Below are 26,336 nucleotides of genomic sequence, written 5' to 3'. Positions count from 1 at the left end.
AAGAAAAGAAAAGAAAAGAAAAGCAGCTAGCATCTCCTCTCTCGTGGTGGGGTGAAGCAGCTTTGAAACTTTGTCCTTGTCGCAGGCTCAGCAGTTGCCAGGCTTCTGTTACCCTCAGGAGTGTCTGACTCCCCAGTGATCAGAGATTCCCCTGCCTCCCTCACCTCCCTTCTTTTCATTTTACACATTGCCATAATCTGCCAATAAAGGAGAAGCAGTAACATTTTCTTTTTTCTTTCTTTCCGGCTCATTTACCAGCATCCCATTTATAGGACATGGTTGAACGTGCCAGGCTGAGCAAGCTCTAAATATTTCTTGCAAATCCCAGCTTAGACTGGGGGCGCAGATAGTTCAGACGCTTATAGAAGCTGGGAAAGAGACGAAGTGCCTCAACTTCCTTAAAGTCGTCTGTAGGTTATAGGTTGACTGGGGGGATGTGTGTGTGCTATGGTCAAGTGTCCATGTTCAGCTTATTGAAATCTACAAGAAGCTTGCTCCCATAATGTCCCCAGCAGTCAGACAGCTGGCATCTTCAGCTTTCCAGACTACCCACAAACCCACAGGCAACTGGAAAGAGCCCCAGTATTGAGCAGAAATGAAACCGGACACAAGTACCGCAGTTTAGAAGACATGTGACTGGTCTGCTAATCAGAAGAAGTTTATACCATTTTTTAAAATCAAGTGATACCTGTCCTCACAATTAGAAGTGAAGGAGCAGTTGCAGAAGTATGAGCGAGAAGAGAGAAAGAAAAGCAGGCTAGAGAGGATGAGAGGGAGAGAAACCACGAAAATGATGTGAGAGGAGTGTGGGCGAGAAGTGATGGCTGAAAACAGAAAAGACCCTGAGAAGCAAGAATGAAAACTTTGCCTGGGGCCAGTGGGTCTGGGGCAGAGGCTACTTCTCTTCATGGTTCAGTCAGTTTCAGACCCTTTCCTGGGTCTTTTTGAGAATTTAGATATGGCCCTCTCCCCAGTAAAACACATAGACTCACGTGCACAGAAACGTGACATGTACTATTTCAGGGAGGCAGGTGGTTTGCATACTTTACTTATTGCTGTGTTCGTAATGTTTATCAGGAGGGTACCATTTTACAACATAAAGTCTGTTTCATCACCCTGAGTAGTATGGAATGTACCCGAGACATTTTCTCTATAAAAAAAAAATGGCTAAAATATATCTCAACACTTCAGGGAATAAGCTTCTGTTATCTGGAAAACACTTTTTTAAGTCTAGTGTCTCCTTTTTCCAACTATTTGCAGTACCTGAGGCATTGTTACCTGGTGCTAAGAAATTAAATGATGGCTTATTTTTTGAGAAGACAGTTACTAGTTGCCACCTGGGATGCCCAGAAAGGTCTTGGGCAGAGCTGATTTTGTTGCTGGCAGTATATTTCTTATGTCCTTGTTTTATCTTATCTACTGATTTCCAGTGAGGTTGACTGTTTAAAAAAGTGAGACTTTAGTTTCACGTGTAAATAAGGTTAAGGATTAAAGCCGAAGTCTGAGCAAAATCTTGCCACTGGCGACTTAGTAAAAGGGCTGTTGGGAGAGTCATTTCACCCCCGGTGTGCTTCAGCCTGAACGCCTCCAGAAACCTCTCAGGTGCGACCTTTTGGTGCTGTATTTAGGCGCTTTGGTGTGACTACCCACCGTCAATAGGACAGCAAATAGAGGCCTGGAGAAAGCCGCTTCTCTCTGTGTCTGCTCCCCCCAGGCCTCCGCTGACATCCCAACCGGAAAGCCTGTAGGGGAACCAGATAACACGTTTCTAACCCCCCTGCCTTTTTCTTTCTTTTTTTTTTCTGAAAGTGGACTAACTCAAACCAAAGTTCATCCAGCTGCCTTCTTGCCTAAAATGAAGGATTCTGTAAGCTGAAAGGAGCCTGTCTTTTTTTAAATCGATTCATCACTGCAGAAGGTTAACAGCTTCGTGTGTGGGTGTTTGATGTCCCGCTGGCAGTGAGAGGGGCCGGTCCCGGCCTTGGCGGTAACCGTGGCCGTGCGGCGCCCGCGCTGCCCTCGGGGACGCACACGGGCTGGGCCGCAGTTGGTCGGCATCAGTCGTCCCGTGTACGAGTGTGTCCAGCTGGCACGCCTGTGTCCTGGCCAGTTTCTGTAGGAGCCTCAGCAGATGAGGGCCAGTCCGCTGGTCAGCACGGCGCATGCTCTGGGCAGCACAGGCTTGCTCAAGGAACCCTTGCCCCTTCTACAGGTGCCAGGAACCATTTCCTGGTCTAGAGGGGCCCTTGGGTCAGGGCTATGCAGGAGGGCAGGGTCCTCCATGAACTGTGGGATGGGTTTACTCTTAACTCACAAAGAGTTCGGAATCTGTCAGGAGTTCTTTTCTGTCTTGTTAGCTTCTTTTTTCTCCCTTTCTGTTGCCTCAGGCCCTTTTGTCTCCTGCCCTTGGGTGTTAAGAATTTATTCCTTGGGTGTGTTTGTTACCACTGACTCATACCTCATTGCAGTGCCACTGGGCAGTGTTGAAGGAGGGAGTGGTGGGTCTCCCGTGACATGCATATTTCATGCGGAGAAGTCAGATGGGGAGCAGGAGACAGGCCTTCTTGGTTGAGTTGTGGGTTTCCGGGTCCTGGCTCTGGGGACGTGGGGATTCCTCAATCCCCTTAGACTGCTTTCTCCTGTTCTCAGATGCCTCATTTTTCCTAAAGCAACTTCAGAGTTTTTTGATGAAATCAAAAGGACCCAAATCTGTTGTCAGAAGTTCAGTGGAGGGGAAGTCTGGCTGCTGCTACCCAACAATTGGGAGACTAATTTCAGCTCTAGGATGAATCAAGTAATTCTCATTTATCTGAGGGCTTAGGGGTGAGGGTGGGAATAGAATGCAATGGTGTCACCAGCCACCAACCATAGCTGTCCTCAGGGTGGCTCACATTCCTTCTAGGAACTCATCCTGGTCATCTGAAGGGATAAAACAATCAGCCCTGCCCTGTTTCCCTCTAGGGTTGTTCCACAGTTGCTTCGAGTGGACAGTTCATTCCTAGGCTCCTGGGTTAGTGGTTCACAGTGTTCCTTCTGCATCCTTATTTGGAAGGCCTTCTCCCATACCTACAACAAAATTATAGGTCATTTCAATAGTCATAATTCTCTGCACTCCCACCCAAGGAAACAGAAATGCAGGCAAGCGAGAGTGATGCTAATTTAGAGATTGCTTTTGAGCACCTGAATTTATTTATAATGTGAGTCCTGTGTGAAGCTTCAGGCTCCTTTAGTGACAGCAGTTTGGAGCTCCTCCCCTGACCACTCTGCTGCACCCCTGTGACGTGGTGTCTTGGGTGAGAACCCATGTTTTTACTGTAGGGTCACAGGTGCTCTGCACCTCGGCCTCATCCCCTGAATAGAACTTATGAGACTAGACCTTGTTGTGAGGTGTTTCTGATTGTGTTTGACTTCTGTTTCAGTTCACATATGTTAAAGCCCTAACGCAAATTGTTAAACATTTTAATCATCTCCATCCTATGCTCCCCCAGCTTTACTCAGGCAAGTTGATTCTTTCCTGCTGAATAGGAAACATCTGACCTATTAAGCATGCCTCCCCTACCAAGGTTACTTTACAAGGCCATAAAGCCGTGCCATAGGGAGAGACCACTGTCATCCTGCTTAATTTTCAGCATTTAAATGTGTATTTCAGCATTTCATTTAGAGACCCTGAAGCAAAATGTGCTAGTTCACGAGTGACAGGTGGGTTCCACCATCAGGCGGAAATGCGCATTCACCTTTCAATTTAGTGTGTTTATCTGGCAAATGGACCCCTTGGGAGTCTGACCTCTCGTCCGGGGTGGTATTGAAGGAAAGTGGTGATTTTTCTTTGTTCATGGGGTCATTTTCACTCAAGGCAATTCAGTTGGACATTCTATTCTGAATTAATCCAGACTAACAAAGGGCATATTCTTGATTCCAACGTAAGGTATAATTAATGAGAAGGTTTGGGTTGTTGCTGCTTTTCGTTTGTGAAGAGATAGAAGTGAGCTTTTAGGTTCCGAAGAGAGCATGTTTTTACCCCCGATATATACATACAGGCAATGGCTACTGAACTGACCTTGAATTTTATACTCAACGTTTCTGCTAAGGGTAGGTGGAGGCGGGGGAGACAAACAAAACTAATTCTTGATTCTGTTCTGTATTACTCAGACGTGCTAGGAAAGGTTGACAATACAACTAGGGCAGGGTCACTTTGCTTTCTGCCCTCATTGAAAACAGGGGACACCTTGTTAACTGTTTTCCTCCACAGGGAATAAATCGGGTCTCGTAAGATTCTTATCAAGAGCCAGGGGCTGTAAACAATGACTTCTTCAACTCTGGACAATAGTAGTGTAAGCCAAAACCGCGCAGTTTAAGTGAGGACCTGAGAGAAAAGTTAAAGGCAACTGCTTCATTCGCCTGAGAGTGGACAAGCAAACCAAGCCTTTGTGTTGGGCCTGTGGGGAGGACGGTGACGGGTCGTGGTTGTTTAAAAACAGAAACAGAAACAAAACCCCCTGAGCTGATTTTACTACCCTACATAAAATCAAACTTCTTCAAGAAGTGTGGCACTGACTTACATTCCCCTTATGTTCATTTTCATATATGCATAACTTTGCAGTGGAACTTCATGAATTATTCACTTACACTGTGCAGACTAAATATTTAATTCTGGAGCAGACTTCTTAATAACTGAGAGAAGTTCTGCTGAGAGTCGAACTGTACCTATTTCCAGCTGCCCCCCCGTTGCATTTTTTGTTCTTTTCTTTGACAAAGTAAGCGATTTCAGTGCTGATGCCGTGTTTCCATCAAACGATATGACATCACCAGGATAGCTTTTTTATTAATGGAATTCCAGTGTTTCCCTCTATATTTCTTAAGTATTATTAAATCATCTGGCTATTCTCAGAGATGAAACACTCATTCAAGATGCAATTGTCGATCGCTTGAAAGTGATGTAAAGCAGCCCCTTCACAGCCGGTAAGGTGTCTTTCATCCTAACACAGACGCCGCTTCAGACCTCCAGGCTCTGCTGTTCTGGTAAGCCCTCCTGACCGGATCCCAGAGGAAGTTCCCCTGGAGTCCACCCCTCATTCCCACCTCCTTCCCAGGTCAACAATTCCTAATATTTATTTTCTAACTAGAAAATAAAACAGACAACACATCAAAAATTAACAAGTTAATTTAGTAACAGTAACATTTTCCAGCTCTACCATTAAGGATTTTTCAAGTAGGAAAGCAGTATTCACTGTCCTTTGAGACTGACTCTAAGCAGGATACCATGAGCAGATGCATTAAAAAAAAATCCCTTTCCTTTACGGGCTCTAAAATCCACTGAACCAAAACCAGTCCCCAGCCTTGGTAGAAGAGGCTTAAGGCTCAGACTCTTTTAAATTCAGCATTTCTTCACACTGGCAGTCCTGACAGCTGTCTGGCAGGATGGCAGGACTCATCTAAATGTATGTGCATTTAAAAATCGTACATTACTTCCCGTTATCCCTAGCACGCACTTGTAGCTTTTAATTGCTTTTAAAGATAAAGGAACTGATTTGCATTCTAGTCGCAGCCCTGCAGCTAAGCAGCGTGTCTCTGGGCTCAGAATAGAGAGACCGGGAGCTGGGCTGTCAGGCCCCTTCATCGCCCCTGTGCCTTCAGAGGCAGGGGAGCCGGAGAGCAAGTCCTGGGAAGCCTGTCCCTGCGGGAACAGTGGCCTTGCTGGGCACACTTAGCTTCCAGTACCTGCCCAGAGCACAGGCTTTATAAGTATTTAGAACCTTTAGTTCAATATGCCATAGGTGCTGTGTTTTTAAAAGTCCTGAGGTTTCCGTCATAAGTATTCTCCTAAACTGATTCTGTTTTCCTTCAAAGACTTCCTGTGCTGGTTGAAGTGTGCTGCTCTTGTAAAATGGACACCATGGCTCAGTTTGTTGGGGCAGCTGTGTTACTTTAATAGTTTTCCTTTCTCTTCTGAGTCTGCAAGGCTTTCCCGTTTCCAAAAAAAAAAAAAAAAATCTGCTTAAGGCTGCTGAGATCAGCTCAGCAACCTCTGCTGGGAAAGAATAGCCCTGTGTGCGCCCCCATAATCGTTTTAATTAGCCGTACACTCTGAGGGGCACAAAGGTCTGCGCTGGAGCAGATGGCTGGTGGGGCCGCGGCTGGGCCACTGTGGGCAGGGGCTGCGCCAGTGCAGATGCTGGCCCGGCCCCGGGCGGGAAGCCCCGGGGTCCCGGAGGCTCCGGCCATCTGCTCCGCAGGCCAGCAAAGCAGGTGTCCCTGCAAAGAAAGCATTCCTGAGAGCAGTGCCGCCTGTGCGGCCCACGTGTGCGGGGCACCCTCGTCCAGCTGTAGGACAACCTGAGAGCTGACCACAGGGGCCAGTGGGACCGAGTCGCACAGCCCGCAGGCTGGGTGCGGGGCTCCCTTTGTCTGCCTGAGTCGGGTGGGGGCTGCTTTCTGTAGCAGCCGCTTGGGGCCGGGCAACCTCCGACCCTCTCCCCCCACGTCTGCTCTCAAAGGGACTGTTGGCCAGCATACACGGTGTGGCGAGCCCTGCCAGCTGTGACCACCCAAGGGATGCTGTCCACAGTGCGGGGGAGCCCCCGGGAGGCCCTGCTCCTAAGCGGAATCAAAAGTTGATTGCTTCATCCCAGCTAACATGCTCAAAGCTCTAGTTTCTACAGAGTCTCCTCTGGGTCTGTTCTTTGGTTTTGTTTTTGTTTTTTGATAGGGGGTAGGTAATTAGGTTTATTTACTTATTTTTTTAATGGAGGTACTTGGGATTGAACCCAGGACCTCGTGCATGCTAAGCGTGTGATCTACCACTGAGCTATATCCACCCTCCTGGGTTTATTCTTAAAGCTGACTCTGGTCTGTCTCCTGTTTCTCTCCTCTGCCCTTACCGTAGTGTTGAACACCCAGGTAATAGGAATAGTTATTATAATATTTATTTACTTAACAGACACTTTGCCCTTAATTTGTAGCAGGTGATTTTTGAAGTGCTTTCCAAATACTGGCACACCCTCGTTGGTAGGTACTCACCTACCCCCGAGGAAGCTGAGGCGCACAGGGGTTGAATGAGTCCCAAGCTTGCACAGCCAGTAAGTGAAGGTCCGGCTCTGGAGTCTTAACCGCATCAGTGTTCTTGGCTGAAATAACAGCAAGAGCTAACATTTCCTAGGAGCCCGGCACACACCTCCATGGCCCCATCAGGCGGTCATCCCCACTGTGTGGATGAAGTAAGGTGCCGAGGGGTCACACAAAGTGACAGGGCCAGACTTAACCCCAGCAATCTCTGCCCAACCCTTGTGCTCATGCACGCTACCATTTTGCCTACAGAGTCAAGAGTAGCTGGCATCCCACAGGATGATTTTTTTTAACATATACTAGTATCTATTCTTTTTCCAGTGAGAGGCTACATAAGATTTCAAGGAAAGAAACTGAAAATCCTTTTTCATGAATGGGTATGGAGCGTACATCCCAGCAGTTGTCCCCTGTGTGCTCCCCCCCTTTTCTGGAGATGCTCGTGATTGCCTCCTTCCAGTGCTCACAGCTGATCTGTCTAGAGGCCACCTGCGGGGCTTTCACTGCGCTGGGCACCATCCGCAGTTAGACAACCTGTTCCAGAATGATGCCTCCTTTTATTGGTGGTGTTCCAGTAGCCAAGTGATCTAATCCCCCCAACCTAACCTGCCTCTCCCTCCTTCTCCTCCTGCTTTTTAATTGGAACTATTGGCTCCCAGCAGTGAGAATGAAAATAAATGAGCTGTGAATGAATTGAATCTGCCCCCACCCCCCCAACTCTCCACCCCCTGAAATTGCAAGTTAGTAATAAGCATTCAGTCGCCATGTGCGTACCTCCCCTTATTAAAGGAACAGGCCCGTGGTGGAGACTGGGGAGATGTATCTGGATGGCAAACTCAGTCTCCAGTTGAAGTGGTCTTGGAATGAAGATGTAGCCATTAGCACAGCCTTGCTTCTCCTTCTGGCAGAGCTGGTCTCACCTGAATCTGTGCTCTTCACATAGGGCCCTGGAGAACTGCTTGAGTTGTTACCCTTGCAGGTTTTAAAACAAGTTAACCCTTACTCTGCCACCACTTGCCCTAAGGGTCTGTGTGAAATCCCTCAAGCTGCTCTGCTTCCTGGGGGTTGGAAGGCTGTGCCGTCCTTGATGCTGCTGGGTTAGGCTGTCTGAAGAATGCCTCTTTGGATGGTCGTGGTCACAGTCCCCGAGGCGGGTCTTGGACAGATGTCCCTGATCTTTCCACACTCTACTAAGTTAGGAGACATTGGCACCAGCAGCTCTCACCCTCCTGACAGCACCTGGGCGTCCCCCTCAGTCTTGTCCATCCCGGGCCACAGTGCCGCCTCGCAGAGTGGTACATCCCAAGGGGACCACTGGGGTCACAGGGTATTCATGGAGTAAGAATTTGAGGGCAGGTAGGCAAAATAAATAGTGAAGCATATCTGTTTATATGGTATAAACAACTTTTATAACAGTGAAGGAAATAAAATTGTTTCCCAGATTCCCCCAGCCAAATAATGTCTATTTTTATTATCTCTCTTTCCTTCTAGTCTTTCTCCAGTTGTATAAACATTTTTTTCCAGAGGTAATCATAGTGTAGGTAGCATTTTTGTTGTGATCTTTCATTTAACATTTCATACGATGTCTTTCCATGCTCCTACATAGTTTTATAATTATACTTCTAATGGCTACATTATGTTGTATCATTATACTTTATGCCCCATTGTTGAATATTTAAATTGTTTTCACTATTTCTACAAAATATGCTAAATGTACATATTTTCACATATGCTTTTTTCTTTCTTTGATCTTATTGCCATCAGAAATCATATGAATTTGGGTTAACAAGTATGAATATTTTCATGGCTTTTGATACATAAAGCCATTTTCTTTAGTAAAAGGGTAATATCCATTTACATTGCTGCCTATAACACATAACCAGGTCTATTTTAAATCACAGCCTTATTGATGATAGGAGTCATATCTGAAGTACTTTGCTAATTTAATGGGAACAAAATGCTTCCTTGGTTTTAACTGATACTTCTTTGATTGCTTTTGAAGTGAACCTTTCCCCATATTTGTTTAATCGTGTTGCCTCTTATAAAAATTGTCTGCTTGCGTTCTTTGCTTACCTGCTGGAGACTTGGTATTTTTCTTACAAATTTACATAAATAACTGATACCTCCCCAGGGCCACTCAAATTAATGCTGTAAGTTTAAACATGGTTAACAGAAAAATCTCTGCAAATATAAATTTAATATGTACTACATAAACATATGCCAAAAATAGTAATAAATTTTGTAGTGCTTATTAGGTGCTGGCACAATTCTAAGTATTTTACCCAGCTCTGTGAAACATGGATTACTTTATTCCTGTTTAATAGATGGAGAAGCTCAGGCAAAAGATGTTGAGAAACCTTTCCAAGCCCAACCCGGTAGGTAACCCAGAATTCAGACCCAGGCAGTCTGGCTCCCACCCTCAACCTCTTGTTAATTAGGGGTGAGAATCAGGGAAGGAGGAAGCAGGGAAGGACTGTCCTGAGGAGTGAATCAAATATATGCATGCAGGAGCATAGATTCATGAGGTGTTGGAAACAGTATATTGAAGCCTCCTTGCTCCTCTGAACTAATTAATTGCTCCCTATTTTCAAATGAATGGAGAAGTGAGCAAATGTAAGAAGTGTAAGAACTATTATGTAGCAAGATACACACCTTGTTGCTGTAGGACCTTTTGAAGGGGTGTGTGTGTGTGTGTGTGCGTGCATTTTTCCAACTGTGTACCCCAGCAGGGGCTTGTCCAGTGATACTTACGTCCCTGCTCTTTCTCCTGTCAGTTTGTGCTGTAAAAAAAAAACACTTCCTGCTTGTGATTTGGTAGGTTGCATTTTGGCCAGTGGTTCTTAGATCATAGAAGCCTATTTTATTGGTTTTAGGTAGACTGAATGGATTTCATTTTAGGGTGTTTCCAACTTGTATGCTGAATAATGAATTATAACCATTTTGGGTGCTAAAGTAGTATAAGCATTTAGATCATTTGCTCTGTTGGATGAGGAAATAAATGTGGAGGGTCAGACAGGCAGGATGCTTTTATTAGTGGGGCTTTAGTGACTTAAAACGTTTTAAATGAAAACAACTGAATTCTGGCCAGAAAAATAGTGTGAAAAAATCTACAGAAGGCTATTTGCTCCATTGCTCCCTCCCCACCCTGACCACACCTCATCCATCCACCAGGCTTGAGATATGTCTTTATGTGGAAAACGTGCTGATAAAATTATGATCACAAACAAAGCAAACATCACACTGTGCCCTGATTCAGTTTTCACAGGTATACCAGGCACACTGGTGACTTTCCGCTGTAATCTGAATGAGTTGTGCTGAGCTGATATATTTTGAATTACAGCCTTTTGATGTCTTCTCTATGACAAGAATAATTCATCTCAGCACTGTCAGTTTGGGGTTTAGGTTAGTGTGGCAAATTTTGGCGAGCTCTTTGAGCTGGTGCCATCTTCAGTATCTTTCCGAGTGAAATACAGAGTTGTGAAATCCTGGTAGACTTCAGGTAAGAAGAGAGGACTAGCAAAAGTGAGTGTGGAGAGGAACGAAATAGATGTAAACTTAGGTTGCCTGAAAGGACTTCAGTTCCCATCAAGTTGAACAAGTCAACATTGAATCTAAGAATTTTAGGGGGCACACTGCCGTGAGGAATCCGGGTTCTGGGGATGGGAGTCAGTTAGGCTTATTTTCCTGTTGAGTTCCTTTCAGGAGTCTAAGGAATCAGTTCATCTTGCACAGCTCAAGCCACCACAGAGAATGGGTTGGTTATTTATCAAAGGCAGCTTCATTCCTAAAGTTGGATCTCTGCTGAGTCAGCAGCGTGTTTTGAAAGGGGGACACACCTTTTCTCAACAGGTGTTGCCGGCCGTGGTCGTAGAACGTCCCAACAGGGCTGATTAGGAGGCTCGCCGGTGAGGCCAAAGGCCACTGCGGACCTATTTGTTGCCGCTGGTTGGAAGCAGGTCTGTGCCATTTCTGGCCCGTGGAGCAAGGGCTGGATTTTGGTTGTGCCCTGTGCTGGGTGCTTTTGTGCAGTACCTAGTCTACACCTGTATGCTGCGGCTTGGAAAAGACCCAGCAGTAATGCAGCACGATAAAGGGGCAAGATGACCCAGTTCAGATCAGTTTCACTGCTTTTAACATAGTTACTTACTGGTGATGTACATTTTATTTAACTTCAGCTTTCCAGCCTACCTGTTTTGGGGCGCATCTCTGTCTCCTCACTGAGCCGCAGACACACCAGGCTCATTCTTGTCTAATGCATCAGCAGATAGTAACTGCTCTTTTGTTTTCACCTGGCTGTCTGCAGCTGATCCCTCGGGTCTCAGACCTTGCTTCTCTCAGGAAATCTACCCTGAACTCCCCAGGCTGAAGGTACCTGTTAGGTACCCTTTCTTGAACTCCCTGACAGTAGCACTTAATACTCTACACTATTGGCCTTCCTGTTTTCTTGTCTGCATGTCTTCATTAGCATAGAAACTTCTTGAGGCAAGAAATACTCTTGTCCTTTTCATAACTGTATTCCAAAGATGGAGCATAATACCTTGCACTCAATAAACATTTATTGAAGAACAAATTCATAAATGCATGTGTACAGACCCTTGTCGGCCGATGGACTCTGAATATTTGTGTTGGCTCGGTTTTACTGATTGTGATAGGTTTTGCTGTTGATTTAGTGGTGTCACCTCACAAATGTGAAAGGCAAATCCTTGGTGAGATGCTGCGGGGGGCTGTGTGGTGTTTCCCAGGAGCCTCCTCTCTCTCCATGGGCTGGTTGACTGAGGAGAGTCCGCCGGGATGAAAGCATTGGAGGGTCCCGCATCACGTGACTCACTCAGATGATGACTTGAGAGCCAGAGAGTGATCTGGCTTTGGAACAACGGGCCTAGTCGTAAAGCACACTAATCTTCCTCTTTTGCCTCCTCCAGCACTGGAAGGCGCCGCGCAGCGAGGAGTACGAAGCAGAAGGTAGGGACTGCCAGGGAAGGACCCCCTTCCTGACCTCTTAGCTGTCTTCCTAACAGCCTTGCATGTGGGAGGCCAGCTCAGAAGTCACCTTAAGAACAACAGCAACAAACATTCATTCCCAATCGATAGCTCATGGTTTTAAAATCCTAGCATTTAACATCATGCAAGATCTGGCAACTAAGATGTAAGATTTAACTTACAGGTTAATTACTCTCTTATATAGATTTTCACGTTAATCTATGAACAGGCCTAAACTAAATTTTAAATTACTATTAAAATGCATCCCTTGACAAGTTTGATATAGAATTTAAGCATCAAACCATTTTGACTTTTTGGCCAGCAGGTGGCACTGTGGTTCAGCTGACAAAAACCTCAGCCTGCTTCACAGCCTACCCTGGGTTTAACTCTACTTAAGTGTAACTACATGTTCTCTACGTCTCTATCCCGTAAAAACACAGCAGTAACGGACTTGATTTCTTCAATAAATAGTAAGGGTAGCACTGACTGCTCTTCTCAGTCCTCCAAGGTTCTTCGAGGCACACAAAATTGTGCTAGTAATCAGCTCATGTTTAAGTAATGACTTCACAGAATCTCTAATATGTTAAGTGGAAATTTTAACTAGAAGTGAGAACTTTTTTTCTTTTTTCTTTTTAATAGAAGATAAATACGTTTTGATTTTTAAATAAGTAGTTTGATCCTTAAATCTTCAAATAATTAGTAACTGGCAGCTTGCAGCCATTTATTCTTCCACGTTGGACTGCTTGTAGGTCGAAATATTTGTATGTGTAAAGATTTGCAGACAGGCTAATCTTGAGACTGCTATAATTATTTTATGATATTTATCAGGAAATTACTTCCTTTTCAGTGAAAGCAGTTCTAGTGCTTAAACTAGAAAGAAAGTGGAGATGATAAAGTCTGGTAGCTGTAGTTGAGGTGGGGCATGTAAAGCTCTTTAGAGTGGCTCTCAACCAGCTTTCTCTTCCAATCACACCAAAACCTAAGCCTGTGCATGTTTTTATTTGGAATAAAACAAGCCTAGGACCTTGGCCTGACTGCACAGGAGATGCTGGTTCTTACACAGGTATGACTGCTGGTGAGCAAAAAAGTGCCTGTTGGGCCTGGGTGCACACTAAGAACCAGTGGTTCCATTTCATTGAACTTCAAGATCAAATCAAATCAAAATCAAATCAGCATTTATAGTCTTTTTCCTGTAGCATTTATTTTCAAAAACACATTTTTCTTTGCAAATAGGCTCTCTCTCTTTGCAATTCCTTTAGGGACAACACAATATATGCTTTTATTTTAGGCCAGTTAAGATTTTGGAACCCAGATGATTTGAATGCCTCCCAGAGTGGGTCTTCCCCTCCCCAAGACTGGATAGAAGAGAAACTGCAGGAGGTTTGTGAAGACTTGGGGATCACCCGCGATGGTCACCTAAACCGAAAGAAGCTAGTCTCCATCTGCGAGCAGTATGGTTTGCAGAATGTTGATGGAGAGGTAAGCTTTGCATAGTATTTTTATTCAGGAATAATAATCACGGTAAAAGCTAAATTGGCCACAGGCTAGAAACAGCCATATTTTGGTTTCCTGCAGCATGTTACAGAAACTCCTTTCTCTCTTTTTTTTTTTTTCCTGGGAAGTCAGCCATGAAGATTCTTTCCCCGAGGAGCTCATGTTGTGTTGTGGAAAAGAAAAAACTGACAATAGCTGACATTTACTGAACCCACACTATGCCCCTCACTGTGCTAAGCACATTACCCCACATTATTACCAGACACGGGCTCAGTGTAGCCATGATGTCAGTATATTTGTAGATGCAGTGTTCACAGAGCAAAAGGTGGGAAAGGTGTGGAGGAAGGATTACGCAGGGAGTTTAGGAGGTTTGAGTTGGGGTAATGTTTTGAAGGCCAGGGTGATAAGCTTAGTTTTTTGGAGAGAAGGTCTCCATATCATCTCTGGTGTCTTCATCAGGTGAAGTAATATATAGGAAAGACTTCCTTGCTGAGGGTGGTCTAAAGCTGGGGTATACACTGGTGCAGAGAGAGCCCTGGATTAGGAGACCAGCCAGGAGCCATCACACTCATCTGGTCATGAGGAAATGGAAAAGGGTAGGTTGGTGGTTTTGAAAATACACAACAGAAGAGTCTTGAAGGAGCCCCCGAAAGACTCTTGCTTGGTAAAATTCTCAGCTTCACGTTTCCTGAAAAATTGAGGGGAGTGGCAGGACTGGGTGAATGAACAGCCAGGAAATGTAAGCCTGTAAGTAATTCCAACATCTGTCTTTCAAAGAACTGAAAATAAGGATGGGGGGTACTTAGAGGTTAGGGCTACAGTTGTAGCTTTGGGAATCTTTGATTATAATGATATTTGAAACTATGTTTTCTGCTTGCTCAGGGGATAAACGGTATTATTCTCGTAAACCAGAAAGATTTATTATCAAAAGCTTCTACATAGCCTCACTTGCAGGAAAGTTCTCCCCCCCCCTTCTCCCTTATATATGTGACTATTACACACCCTCTGACTACCTTTTAATGGCTCGGTGGTCATTTATTTTCCAGTGGTGGCTGTTGAGTCATAAAATTAAATTCATCCTCCTAAATTATAAACCAGTTCAGTATGCAGAACCTCGGGTTGTTTTTGCCAAGAAATACTGCACAAACTTGGATTATTTATCTAAGGACAATTCTTGGAATAAACTGTAGCCATTTGTGGGGAGTGGAATTTTCTTCTGTGGTGGAGTTTCCAGACCTGGGAATAGAAGCAGCACATTTGTCTCCCTCCGATCTGACGAAGAGTAAAGGATTGCTTATTGAACGCAGCTTTTACTTGGTGTTTTTCCTCCCCTCTCAAATCATGAAATACCATAGTCCTCTGTATTACTAGCTCGAGACCACAGCGGAGCTGCAAGTTCAAGATGATCTCATCAACATACAACTTGGAATCCTGGAATCGTACAACAGAAAGCAGTTTTAGATTTAGTCACCCCTCTTTTTATAGATAAAGGAAGTGAAGTCACTGCTGCTTGTTGCCATCACCAGGAAGGGAAACTGGATTCACTATCTTTTGCCTGAAATCAGTTCCCGGCTTTCTAGAAGCAATGACAACTGTAGGGCAGGGACGGCACACTCTCATCCTAGATGCCAAATATGACCCTAAGGCTACTTGGCCTACCTAGTGTTTAAAAACTAAACCTTTTGCTACACTTTTTTAAAAACGGGAGATTTTTCTTAAAATCATAAGATTTGGCTCCATTTTGCTGGCAGTGGGAAGTAGCTAGCCCCCTTGGACAGGGCATGCACTCATATGTGCGGTTAAAAGGTGTCTGCTTTACTTTTACTGCTTTAAAAGACACGACTTTGCAGTGTCTTAAGACCATCCTGCCTCATTTATTTACTTCACCTCCCTGGCCCCTCTGGGTATTTGGGTTTGTGATCCCTACTCCAGTGCACTATTTTCCAACTTACACGGGAAATCAACCATCTAAATATCCGGCTGGTCTTGGGGAGTAAGGATGTCCTCAGGGTTCTAGATTTGGCTCCTGCACAGGCTGCAGGGGGCGCCCAGTTGCTCATTTAACCTTCATTCTTTCCAGCCCAGCCTCTGCCCATCTACCCTCTTCAGAGTCCACATCCTTTTATTCACCACTTGCCCACTTCCCCTTGTGCAGTAACTGGCAGGACCCTCTTGCTCCACCACGTTGGATCAGGTGATAGGTGTTCAGGCAGCCAGGAAGCTGTGCATTGACTTGGCCAAAGTCAGAAGGCTGACCAGTGTGGAGCAAAGGTTAGAGCCAAAATATGCCAGTTAACTTCAGTCAGCACACTTGGGTTTTACTGTGACTTCTGGTTGGACAGTCCTGAAAGCCTGGTCCTCTGAGAAAGTGTTCTTCTGTTTGATGAGAATGAGACAGAGAAGCTAAGGGAGCTCGGTAACCTCAGAATTTTGCCCAAAATACCTTTCCATCTGTCTCCCCATATGACTCTCTATTAGGAACTGCTGCTTCTTCCAAAGATTTACACTCTTTAGCATGGTTTTCTTGTTTCAGAGTCCTCTCCAGAGGAAGTGGTGTAAAAAGAATAGAGACAGATGTTTCCTATTGGATATGAATTGGACAAAAAGCACTCAAGATAAAGAAATGCCTCAAGCACTTAGATGAAGGATAAAATCAACAATTACGAGATCACAGGAATCCTAGCAATAGTCCAGACTTATGAAATGGATTTTGAAAATTCGAGGATTTGTTACAAAGAGGCCTTTGTTAGAATGGACCCAATTGTAGGCTCTAAAGCAACAAGAGTAAGTTTGTTGCTTTTGCTATTCTTTGCTACTCAGCAAATTGGGCATCACTTGAGAGCTTGTTAGAAATGCAGAATCTCAGGCTCCACCCCAGGTTTCACTATATCAGAGCCTGCATTTTAACAAGATGATTTGTTTTGTACATTGGGGGCGTGTTCTTACAGAAAAATTTTAGCCCCCGAAATAAAGAGGAATCTGTGAGGATGAAAGAGGTCTTTGCCGCCCCTCCCTGCTTTGTGGTGTCTGTGATTCATGCTGCTCTATTCCCTTTTCCATTCCTCTGTTGAGCTAGGGAACAAACCACCTCCTAGGCAAGCCCTGGAGGGGACTGTAGTCTAGTCTCCCCTCCCCCAGTTATATGATAAGGACTATTTGACTACTATCAGAGGGCACAAAGTAGTCAGGCAAAATTCTCTTCACATCTCTTGGAACCCTTCTATTGCACACACATGAAATCCTTCCTCTCCAGGCTTCATTTCTCCTGTGCTAAAGCATTAAAAGAAATAAAAACCCCAAACACACCGTGTTGTTCCAAGTAATGTTCTAAACCTCAAGCCGTGGGTTTCAGACCCGAACTCTTAGATCACTGCAGTCTGGCCCAGACCCACTTCTGCTGTGCTAACACACCAATTTCCAAAATTCAGTGTAAGCAAAATATCATGTGGTGTCACCACAATTTAATGGCTTAATGAATGTCCAGCTATTTTCTGTCGTTACAACACTGGGAAGCTCTAGCTTTATATTTTTAAGCACTTTTTTAATTCGCAAGAATAATGTGTAGGAACGTGAAAGATGACCTGTTCTAAGAGTATGCACAAAAGAGAAAACAGTAAATTGCTAAATTGCATACAATTATGAAGATGCTGAAAATGAACTTTCATGTAGTTTGTATGAGGGGAAAGGACATGTTATTAGAAAGGAAAATAAATGCATTGAAATGAGAACAAAGGGATGTGTTTTATTTCTGGAGTCCTGGGATCAAGAGTGGTGCCATTTTGTATTGGCTGGAAGTGTACTTTGGGCCTTGTGGGTTTTTTGGGGGGTGGGGAGGGGATAATTAAGTTTATTTCTTTCTTTTTATTTTTAGAGGAGGTACTGGGGATTGAACCCAGGACCTCATGCATGCTAAGCATGCACTCTAACACTTGAGCTATACCCTCCCCACCCCGGCCTTGTGTTTTTTTTGAATGAAATAGTGAAAATATATGGTTTTCCTTTTCTAGATGTTTGAAGAAGTCTTCCATAATCTTGATCCTGATGGTACAATGAGTGTAGAAGATTTTTTCTATGGCTTGTTCAAAAATGGAAAATCCCTTACACAGTCAGCATCTACCCCATATAGACAATTGAAAAGGCACCTCTCCATGCAGGTAAAAAATAAGTAGGAAGTGGTTTCTCTGTGAGTAGAAGTTAAAATTCATTGAAATAATTTCTTTTTCTTCCTCTTTTTTTTTAAATGAAGTATATAGTCAGTTTACAATATTGTGTCAGTTTCCAGTGTACAGCACAATGCTTCAGTCATATAGGAACATACATATATTTGTTTTCATATTCTTTTTCACCATAGATGACTATAAGATATTGAATATAGTTCCCTGTGCTATACAGTATAAAATTGGCTGTTTATCTATTTTATGTATATTAGTATCTGTAAATCTAGAACTCTCAGTTTATCCCTTCCCACCCCCCTGAATAATTTCTAATGAATTAGCCTGCTGTCTGGAGAAAAATACTAAGGAGAAAGAGAGAAGCAAAAGAAGAGTAGTGAGGAAAGACTAAACCATTGCAGAAGGAAAAGCTGGGTTTGAAGAAATGACCATAAATTACAGAGTGGGAAGACCACTACTTATGCCCTTAATGTTAGCTGTGGGTCAGAAGAACCCTGGTGCTAAGTAGAGACACATCTCATCCATATGAAGGAACTCTGCCAGGTCAACTGTTGGGAAGCTTTGCATTCTTGACTCACTTAGGAAAGGGAGATCAAAGGGGCTGCGGGACTTTTTATTCTACCAGTATAAATTATAGAAACATGCCTTCTGCTCCTTGTGGTCTGGACTGACCAGTTTCGGTCTTGACCAACATCATCTTGAATGCCTCAGCTCGCTCAAGTCTCTTTCTTCTTCCAGTCTTTCGATGAGAGTGGTCGACGGACCACAGCCCCATCTGCGATGACAAGCTCCATCGGCTTTCGGGTCTTCTCCTGCCTGGATGATGGGATGGGCTATGCATCAGTGGAGAGAATCCTTGACATCTGGCAGGAAGAGGGCATTGAGAACAGCCAGGAGATCCTGAAGGTGTGGTGGCTGAAATGGGAGAAAAATGACAAATTGGGGAAGGGTTGAAAAATTCCAGGTTTTTTTTGAAACTGTGATTTGATTTGATTTCTCCTTAATGATTCTTTTAGTCACAAGATTTCAGAGAGAAGAGGTAACTTCTCCTACCCTCTTTAAACAGGAGTGTTGGTTACTTCTTTCCATGTTTTTAACCCCTAAATTATTGAGAAGAGATTTCTTAACTGATCTCTGGTCATAAAGATTAGCGTTTTACCATTGTGTTTATTTACAGTGCCAGATAGGTTTAAAAAAAAACCGTGCAAATAATCATGTTATGTTTTCCTTAGTGAGAGCTTAGTTATGCTCTGGATTGAATATTGTTCCTAAGCAATCACTCAAGAAATGATTACAGCCAACTTCTAGACTATTAAGTCAGCTCTCTGAGTCTGTATAACTTTGACAATGTCTGCTTTCAGAGGATAGAACTTGTGACTGTTGAACTTGTTCTGATTTCTAGGCCTTGGATTTCAGCCTTGATGGAAATGTCAATTTGACAGAATTGACGCTGGCTCTTGAAAATGAGCTTTTGGTGACGAAGAACAGCATTCACCAGGCGGCTCTGGCCAGCTTTAAGGCTGAGATCCGGCATCTGCTGTGAGTGGCGCAGAAGGTTCACCTGCTCCATTCCCTTTCCTGCTTGTCCAGCGAGTCAGTCACATTCTGTGACATACACTCTCCCATTCTGTGCACAAATATGGCTAATCTCCTGTTATCTCACTTCTGTGAAAATGAGGTAGAGCTGAGATTTGCATGGAGGCTTCTGAAGAGGGCCATGGAATGTCTTTGTGGTTTGGAAGGGTTTGGGTTGTCTTGGTTTTGTTTTGTACTGAAGCAAGCCAGATGAGAGCTTTTTTGGGTCTGCTTGTTGCTTAGAAACAGCTTCCCTCAGACTTAGTTTATTTCTGACTCTAGAGAGCGAGTTGATCAAGTGGTCAGAGAAAAAGAGAAGCTACGGTCAGATCTGGACAAAGCCGAGAAGCTCAAGTCTCTAATGGCCTCCGAGGTGGACGATCACCACGCGGCCATAGAGCGGCGGAACGAGTACAACCTCAGGTGCGACTGGTGGGCCCAGGCCCCTCCTCTCCTACCAGCCTGGCCGCACCTGGTGGCGGGGGGGGGGGGGGGGGGGGGAGTTAGGTGTGGCCAAGCCTAAAGGAAAGCAGGACTCACTAGACACTTTCTCAAGGAGCCTCCCGTTTCTGTGACTCTGTGTTTCCATTTTTGGCGGATCCACATGGGGACCTCTGAGGGGTTTGATGGCAGCTTCTCAGTCTTCCTTCCTCACAGGAAACTGGATGAAGAGTACAAGGAGCGAATAGCAGCCTTGAAGAATGAGCTCCGAAAGGAGAGAGAGCAGATCCTGCAACAGGTGGGCAAGCAGCGTGTAGAACTTGAGCAGGAAATTGAAAAGGCAAAAACAGAAGAGAACTACATCCGGGACCGCCTTGCCCTCTCTTTAAAGGTAACTGTCGGGGGGGAGGGTACAGCTCAAGTGGCAGAGAGCATGCTTAGCGTGCACAAGGTGCTGGATTCAGTCCCCAGGACCTCCTCTAAAAATAAATAAATAAACCTAATTACCTTCCCTCTCCCCCCAAAAAATAAGTGAGACACATCCATATGTAGCTGTTTTTAATAAAAACAACTTTAAAAAAACAACAACAAAGGTAACTATCCTATTGGTTCTGTGGTCTGTGTCCCTGCTGGGAGAACCACATGGAAAAGCGTGGCTCTGTAAGAAGACAGGGCTGCACAGGGCTCCATCCAAAGATTCCCCATAGGTCTGCCCAGCTGGGTCATGACCCAGACGTGGTAGGCCCCCCCAGTGTGATCTAGATTGCAGGGTGTCCAGGCTGGTTTGCCAGTGCTGTATCGTGTTCTTATTCCCTGAAGCTGCACTGGGTCCCGAGGGCTGTTTAGCATCTGGTTGATGCTCTTTCCCTTCCCTGCCCTCTCCCCTCCTCATTCTTAGCAGATGGCTTTATTTCCTGCCACGCAGAGGCCATCAGCTTTGTTTCTCTGCTTCTAAATGTACCTTTTCCCTTGTACATCCTCCTCTCCTTTCCTGTGCCTCAGTAAAGGAAGTAATCCTTCTCCTTACGGGACTCTGAGACACCAGATGGTGCAGTGTCATCTGAAGAGAGGGGTTGAGGCTGGTTTGGACTCAGGACTGCCTGGTTCCAGTCTGGATACCACTGTTTACTGGAAAACCTTGATCAAACCTGTTTCCTGATGTACAGAATAGGCACCATCATAATACCCATAGCACTGATAGGGAGATTAAGTGAGATGCTACTTACACAGTGTCTGGAAGGTAATCAGTACGTAGAGAATATTCACTCCTGCTGAGATTATAAAAGGTTCCTGAAACTCCACACATCACAAACTTGGCTAATTCTTACTCCCGAACCATTAAACTGCTTCCTCTCCTGAATTTTCTCCCTAATCTACATCACCACCCTGTGCTGTAATTCACAGAAGCTAAAGTCCTCGGTCATCCTCAGTGATCAGTTTCTGGGGCCTGTGATGACCTGAAGTGCTTCTCAGATTTATCCCGTCTCTCCGTTTCCATAGCCTCTAATAGGTTTGGAATTCATCACGATTTCTCAGCTGACTTTTGTGCACACTTTCTTCCATCTGTCCAACCTCCCTCTGGCCACCAGACTTACCTTACTAGAGAACACTGACAGTCACGCTTTTTGTAAAAGTGCAACATGGCAGCACCGAAGGGCCCTGAGAGGGGGGCTGGTCCTCATACCTTTCTGACCTCAGGCCCTGCTGGCAGCGACCCCCAGCGCCATGCCCCCAGTCCTGCTGCACCTGCTGTCAGCTCTCTCAGTTCCTCAGTGGGTTTTATGCTCCTTCACTGCGTTCTCCACTCTGCAGGCCAAATTATGTTTTCGTTCCCATTACACTTACATTTTTCTTGCCTGAAGACAGCACATTTTCTATTACATCATAGATCACTGTATCTGTGTCTGTCTCCCTCCCATGGTCCCAACTGTGTGTTCCCTGTGGTCAGCAACAGAATCTGATCCGTCAGCTTCCAAAGCACCAACACAGGCCCGATACACGGAGACTGCTCATGACTGTTTTAGCATCTCAATTTAGACATACTTTAAAAGATCAGAGCTGTCGAACTGGCATTTTGGGGGAAGGTAGTATTTTTAAAAAACGCTTCAAGCACATTCTTTTTCACTCCATGTTACTGTGTGAGGGTGTGAACAGGAATGTATTAAAAATATACTGGCTCTATGTTCTTTTGGCAAAATGTACTTTGAAAATAATGTTCTTCCAATCAGCCTTTAGCACTGGAATAGAAAATATGTCAAATGGCACATCCGTGTGGTTTTATATTTTTAACAAATGTGGGCAGATATCTAAAAAGTATTTTGTATACGTAGAAAAACACATTTTGTGGACTTCAGTTGGTGTTATTTTATTATAATTTAAACATACAAATTATAAAAACCTGTATGTGTAGCTTTTACATCTTAAAACCAAAATAAAATTGTAAATTAATTATAAACCATATAAACCACTAAATGAAAATTGTGAAAGCTATTCTGTTTTATACTTTTTGAACTCTCTTCTGCTGTCAGATGAACAAGGTATTCTGCAACCAGTTTTCTTTCATTTGACCATCTATTGAGAATGTTCTTCATGTCTTTAAACTTTTTACTATAGTGCTATTGAATAGAAATATAATGCAAGGCATGTACGTAATCTCAAATTTTCAAATAGCCACATTAAAAAGTAAAAAGAAACAGATGAATTTAATTTTAAATCATTTTATTTAATATCTCCAAAACATTATCATTAAAAAAAATTGGGAGGGGGAAGTAATTAGGCATGTTTGTTTATTTATTTATTTAAATGGAGGTACTGGGGATTGAACCCAGGACCTCATGCATGCTAAGCACACATTCTACCACTGAGCTATATCCTCCCACCAAAACATTATCATTTTGCCATGTGATTAATATACAAAAATTATTATTGAGCTATCTTACATTTTTGTACTATTCAAATTCTGATGAGTATTTTAGACTTACAGCACATCTCAGTTTGTATTATATATATTTCAAGTGTTCAGTATCTACATGTGACTGCTGGTGGCTACTGTTGGACAGTATGATTCTATAGTATCAGAAAAAAAGAAGGAAAACTTTAATGTCATAAGATAAATATCAGTTTTTTAATATTTGCTTTTGTCTGCTCTAATCTACTAAAACTTTCAAGATGAACACATTATCTCAATCTAGAACACTGATTTATGTATGACATACAGTGGTACAACAGTTTGATTATTTTTTAATTGTGCCCACTTAATTTCCCCAAATTTCTTCAGGAAAACAGTCGTCTAGAAAATGAGCTTCTGGAAAATGCTGAGAAGTTGGCAGAGTATGAGACTCTGACAAACAAACTTCAGCGAAATTTGGAAAACGTTTTGGCAGAAAAGGTAAATCTGTTTAAATTTGATTTCCTGATATGTAGCCCGAAAGTGTAGTTTACTTAAAAAAGCGGAAGCAAGGCCACCAAGAAAACTTCTATTACAGAGTTATTTATGTGACTGAGGGAAGCTGTCGCTTCTGCAGCCGTCATTTAGTAGGTTGGTTATGAGGGAAACACTGCATGGCGCTGAGAGGCAATCTCTGCTTTAGTTGAGTACATCACTCTAGAATGTTCTCCCATCATCCAGCTGGTGGTGTTTCTGCTTAAATGTCACATTCCTTTCATACTCAGGAGACTGGTTGAACACCAGAAACTGGGGCCTTTGGTATGTTACAGGTCAAAGAAGGACACTTGGGAAAAATGACGACTCTGCTCTTTTCCTCTTCTAGTTTGGTGACCTTGACCCCAGCAGTGCTGAATTCTTTTTGCAAGAAGAAAGGCTGACACAGATGAGAAACGAATATGAGCAGCAGTGCAGGGTGAGTGCCTGACGAGAACTCAGTCAGTGGAGGGGTTCCTGGGTTCAAATGCTTCTTCACCATTTACTGTGTGCGTGACCCTGAGCACATCACCTAATCTGTAGGTGTCTCAATTCCCGGCAAGAGTAAGAGTTCCCACCGAGTAGGGTTGTTGTGGAGAGTCAATGAGTAAATATAGTAGAGTCCTTAGAACAGAGCCTGGGACATAAAAAACACTTAACCCAAGTTCTAGCTATTAATATTATTACCTAGGACCCTGAAATATCATGCAGAGTGCACTTGAGTCTGCTTTACCTGGGTCAGAAACTGCTAGTAATTAGAGGAAAATAAAGTTTTATTCCAAGAGAAGGAAAATGTGGTCATGATGATGGGCTAGCCTTTCCTGAGCAAACAATGCAGACCTAATCTGATATAATTTGCTTTTGTCTTATGGGTTTTTTTCCTGAATACATTCCTTACTTTATTTATAAAATGCAAAAAGAGTAGAAACCAGTCAAGTCTTTAAGTAGTAACTCATTATAAATTCCTACCAGAAGACATAAAAGCATCCTTAAAAATAACAGGAATCTTTGATTTTTTAAAAAAATAACTCTTCTAAGCTCAGGAACTTTGTTTTTTTTTTTTTTTTTTTCTTAAACCGCAAACACTTGTCTATTTTAACAAGGTAAGCATAATTGAGTTCTGACTGCTGGAGATGAACATTGCACTTGTGCAAAACTGAGGGAAGCAACCGCCTCCCTATGAGGTTGCTCAGAGCCTGCCTTCTCAGGAAATAGACATGCACATTTTGAGAAAAGAAATGAAACATTTATGCCACTCTTAGAAATAAGTTTTGGTTCTTGGCTCTAATCGAGCAGAGGTGTTTTCTTATATGCCTTTAATTATTTCATCGGTAAAAATCTGTCAGCTCTACCTCCAAAATCCCCCAAATTCATCCACTTGCTTTTTTTTTTTTTTTTACAGCTTTTCATAACCATATAATTCACCCACGTAAGGTGTACAAGTCAATCTCTTTTAGGATATCCACAGAATTGTGCAACCATTACCATGATAAATTGGAGAACATTTTCATCTCCCAGAAAGAAAACTCCCATTCCACCACGCTGTAATCTCTCCCGGGACCCCCAGCCCTAGGCAACTGATAATCTATTTGCTGTCCTTTGGTTTTGCCTATTCTTTACATTGCTTATAAATGGAATTACATAGTGTGTGGTCCTTTGTGCCAGCTTTCTTTCATGTAGCATAATGTTCTCAAGGCTCATCCACATTGCAGCAGGTATCAGTACTTCATTTCCTTCATCTGCTGAGCAATACTCCATTGTACAGCTGTACCGCATTTTATTTACCCATTTGTTAGCTGATGGACATTTGGGTTGTTTTGAGTATTACGAATAATGCTGCTGTGAATACTTGTAAGCAAGGCTTTGTGTGGACATATTCTTTCACTCCTCTTGGGTTTATACCTATGAGTGGAATTGCCGGGTTGTATGATCACCATATGTTTAATCTTTTGAGGAACTGCTCAGTTTTTTCCAAGATGTTTTCCACCATTTTACATTCCCTCCAGTATGAGAATTCCAATTTTCTCCACATCCTTGCCAATAGTTGTTAATTGTATGTCTTCTTTATTTTAGCCGTCCTAGTGGGTATGATGTAGTATCTCGTGGCGGGTTTGATTTGCATTTCCCTGATGGCTAATGACATTGAGTATCTTTTTATGTGCCTATTGGTATATCTTCTTTGGAATAGTGTCTATTCATGTCTGTTGCTTAATATTTAAATGTGTTCTTTGTCCTTTTGTTATTGAGTTGTAATAGTTCTTTATATATTCTACATACAAGTACCTTATCGGATATAAAATTTGCAAAAACTTTTCTCTCATTCTGCAGGTTGTCTTTTTACTTTCTTGATGGTATCATTTGAGGCACAAAAGTTTTTAATTTTGATGATGTACAGTTTATCTATTTTTTTCTTTTATCGCTTGTGTTTTGGACATCACACCTAAGACTTGTGTTGGTTTTTAAACTCCAGGTATTACAAGACCAGGTAGATGAACTCCAGTCTGAACTAGAAGAATATCGTACGCAAGGCAAAGTGTTCAGACTTCCCTTGAAGAACTCGCTGTCAGAAGAACTTGATATTAACAGTAGTTGCATCGAGCCTGACCAGGGTAAACCATTCAGGCGCTGTCTTTTCAGTCTCTGCCTTTGACTTTTGTTTTTAGAACCATGGTTGAATGAAAAATTGCAAAACATTGGCAACCAAAAAAAAAAAAAAAAAAAAGAAAAGAAAAAAAGAGAGAGAGACTGGGAATGCTATTTTCTTGAGCTATTTCACTTGTGGTCTGTTTTTTTCATTTCTCCTTCAAGTCTTTATGAGAATAATTCCATCTGATTTTGAAATGCATCAACAAAGAAATGGAAAAATCAAACCACAAGGATATTTGCTTCATTAAAAAGAAAAACTGGCCACAGATCTGAGGATCCAGGCCTTGGGAGTGTTAGAATTCAGTGGCTGAGCTACTACTGAATCCTCCCTTTCTAAAAGAGTGTCTAACTGGTGTGACAGTATTTTAGAGAGTGAGCCAGCCAGAAACCAGAGTTTGATTTTCTTCTGCTGGCTGTGCTAAATGTCTGCAAAACAACAAATAAGATAAATAAATGTTGGTTGCCTGTGCCTTTGAGGAGGATTTTGAGTAGCAAGGTTGGCAGGCTGGGTTGTTTGGGAACCCTCCTACATTCATTATCAGCTCTTT

The 26,336-nt window shown here is 43.3% G+C and overlaps 1 protein-coding gene across 14 annotated transcripts in view; it reads left to right on the top strand.

Annotated features, from left to right (window-relative positions):
• NIN (ninein) overlaps positions 1-26,336 on the top strand; it is a 93,373-nt gene that overhangs the window by 32,156 nt on the left and 34,881 nt on the right. For 13 of the 14 annotated variants that reach the window (XM_032481992.1, XM_032482004.1, XM_032481994.1 and 10 more), the window contains 10 exons: positions 11,982-12,021; positions 13,328-13,518; positions 17,541-17,687; positions 18,444-18,611; positions 19,108-19,244; positions 19,563-19,703; positions 19,938-20,112; positions 22,999-23,109; positions 23,492-23,581; positions 25,613-25,751. In XM_032481992.1, the coding sequence (XP_032337883.1) occupies positions 11,982-12,021; positions 13,328-13,518; positions 17,541-17,687; positions 18,444-18,611; positions 19,108-19,244; positions 19,563-19,703; positions 19,938-20,112; positions 22,999-23,109; positions 23,492-23,581; positions 25,613-25,751 (1,339 nt within the window). Of the gene's footprint in view, positions 1-11,981; positions 12,022-13,327; positions 13,519-16,066; positions 16,318-17,540; positions 17,688-18,443; positions 18,612-19,107; positions 19,245-19,562; positions 19,704-19,937; positions 20,113-22,998; positions 23,110-23,491; positions 23,582-25,612; positions 25,752-26,336 lie in introns of those variants that run through there. The other variant, XM_032482002.1, reaches the window with a different exon arrangement.

This window comes from Camelus ferus, chromosome 6, assembly GCF_009834535.1.
Source record: "Camelus ferus isolate YT-003-E chromosome 6, BCGSAC_Cfer_1.0, whole genome shotgun sequence".
Taxonomy (NCBI): Eukaryota; Metazoa; Chordata; class Mammalia; order Artiodactyla; family Camelidae; genus Camelus; species Camelus ferus.
This window is presented reverse-complemented; position numbering and strand designations above follow the sequence as displayed.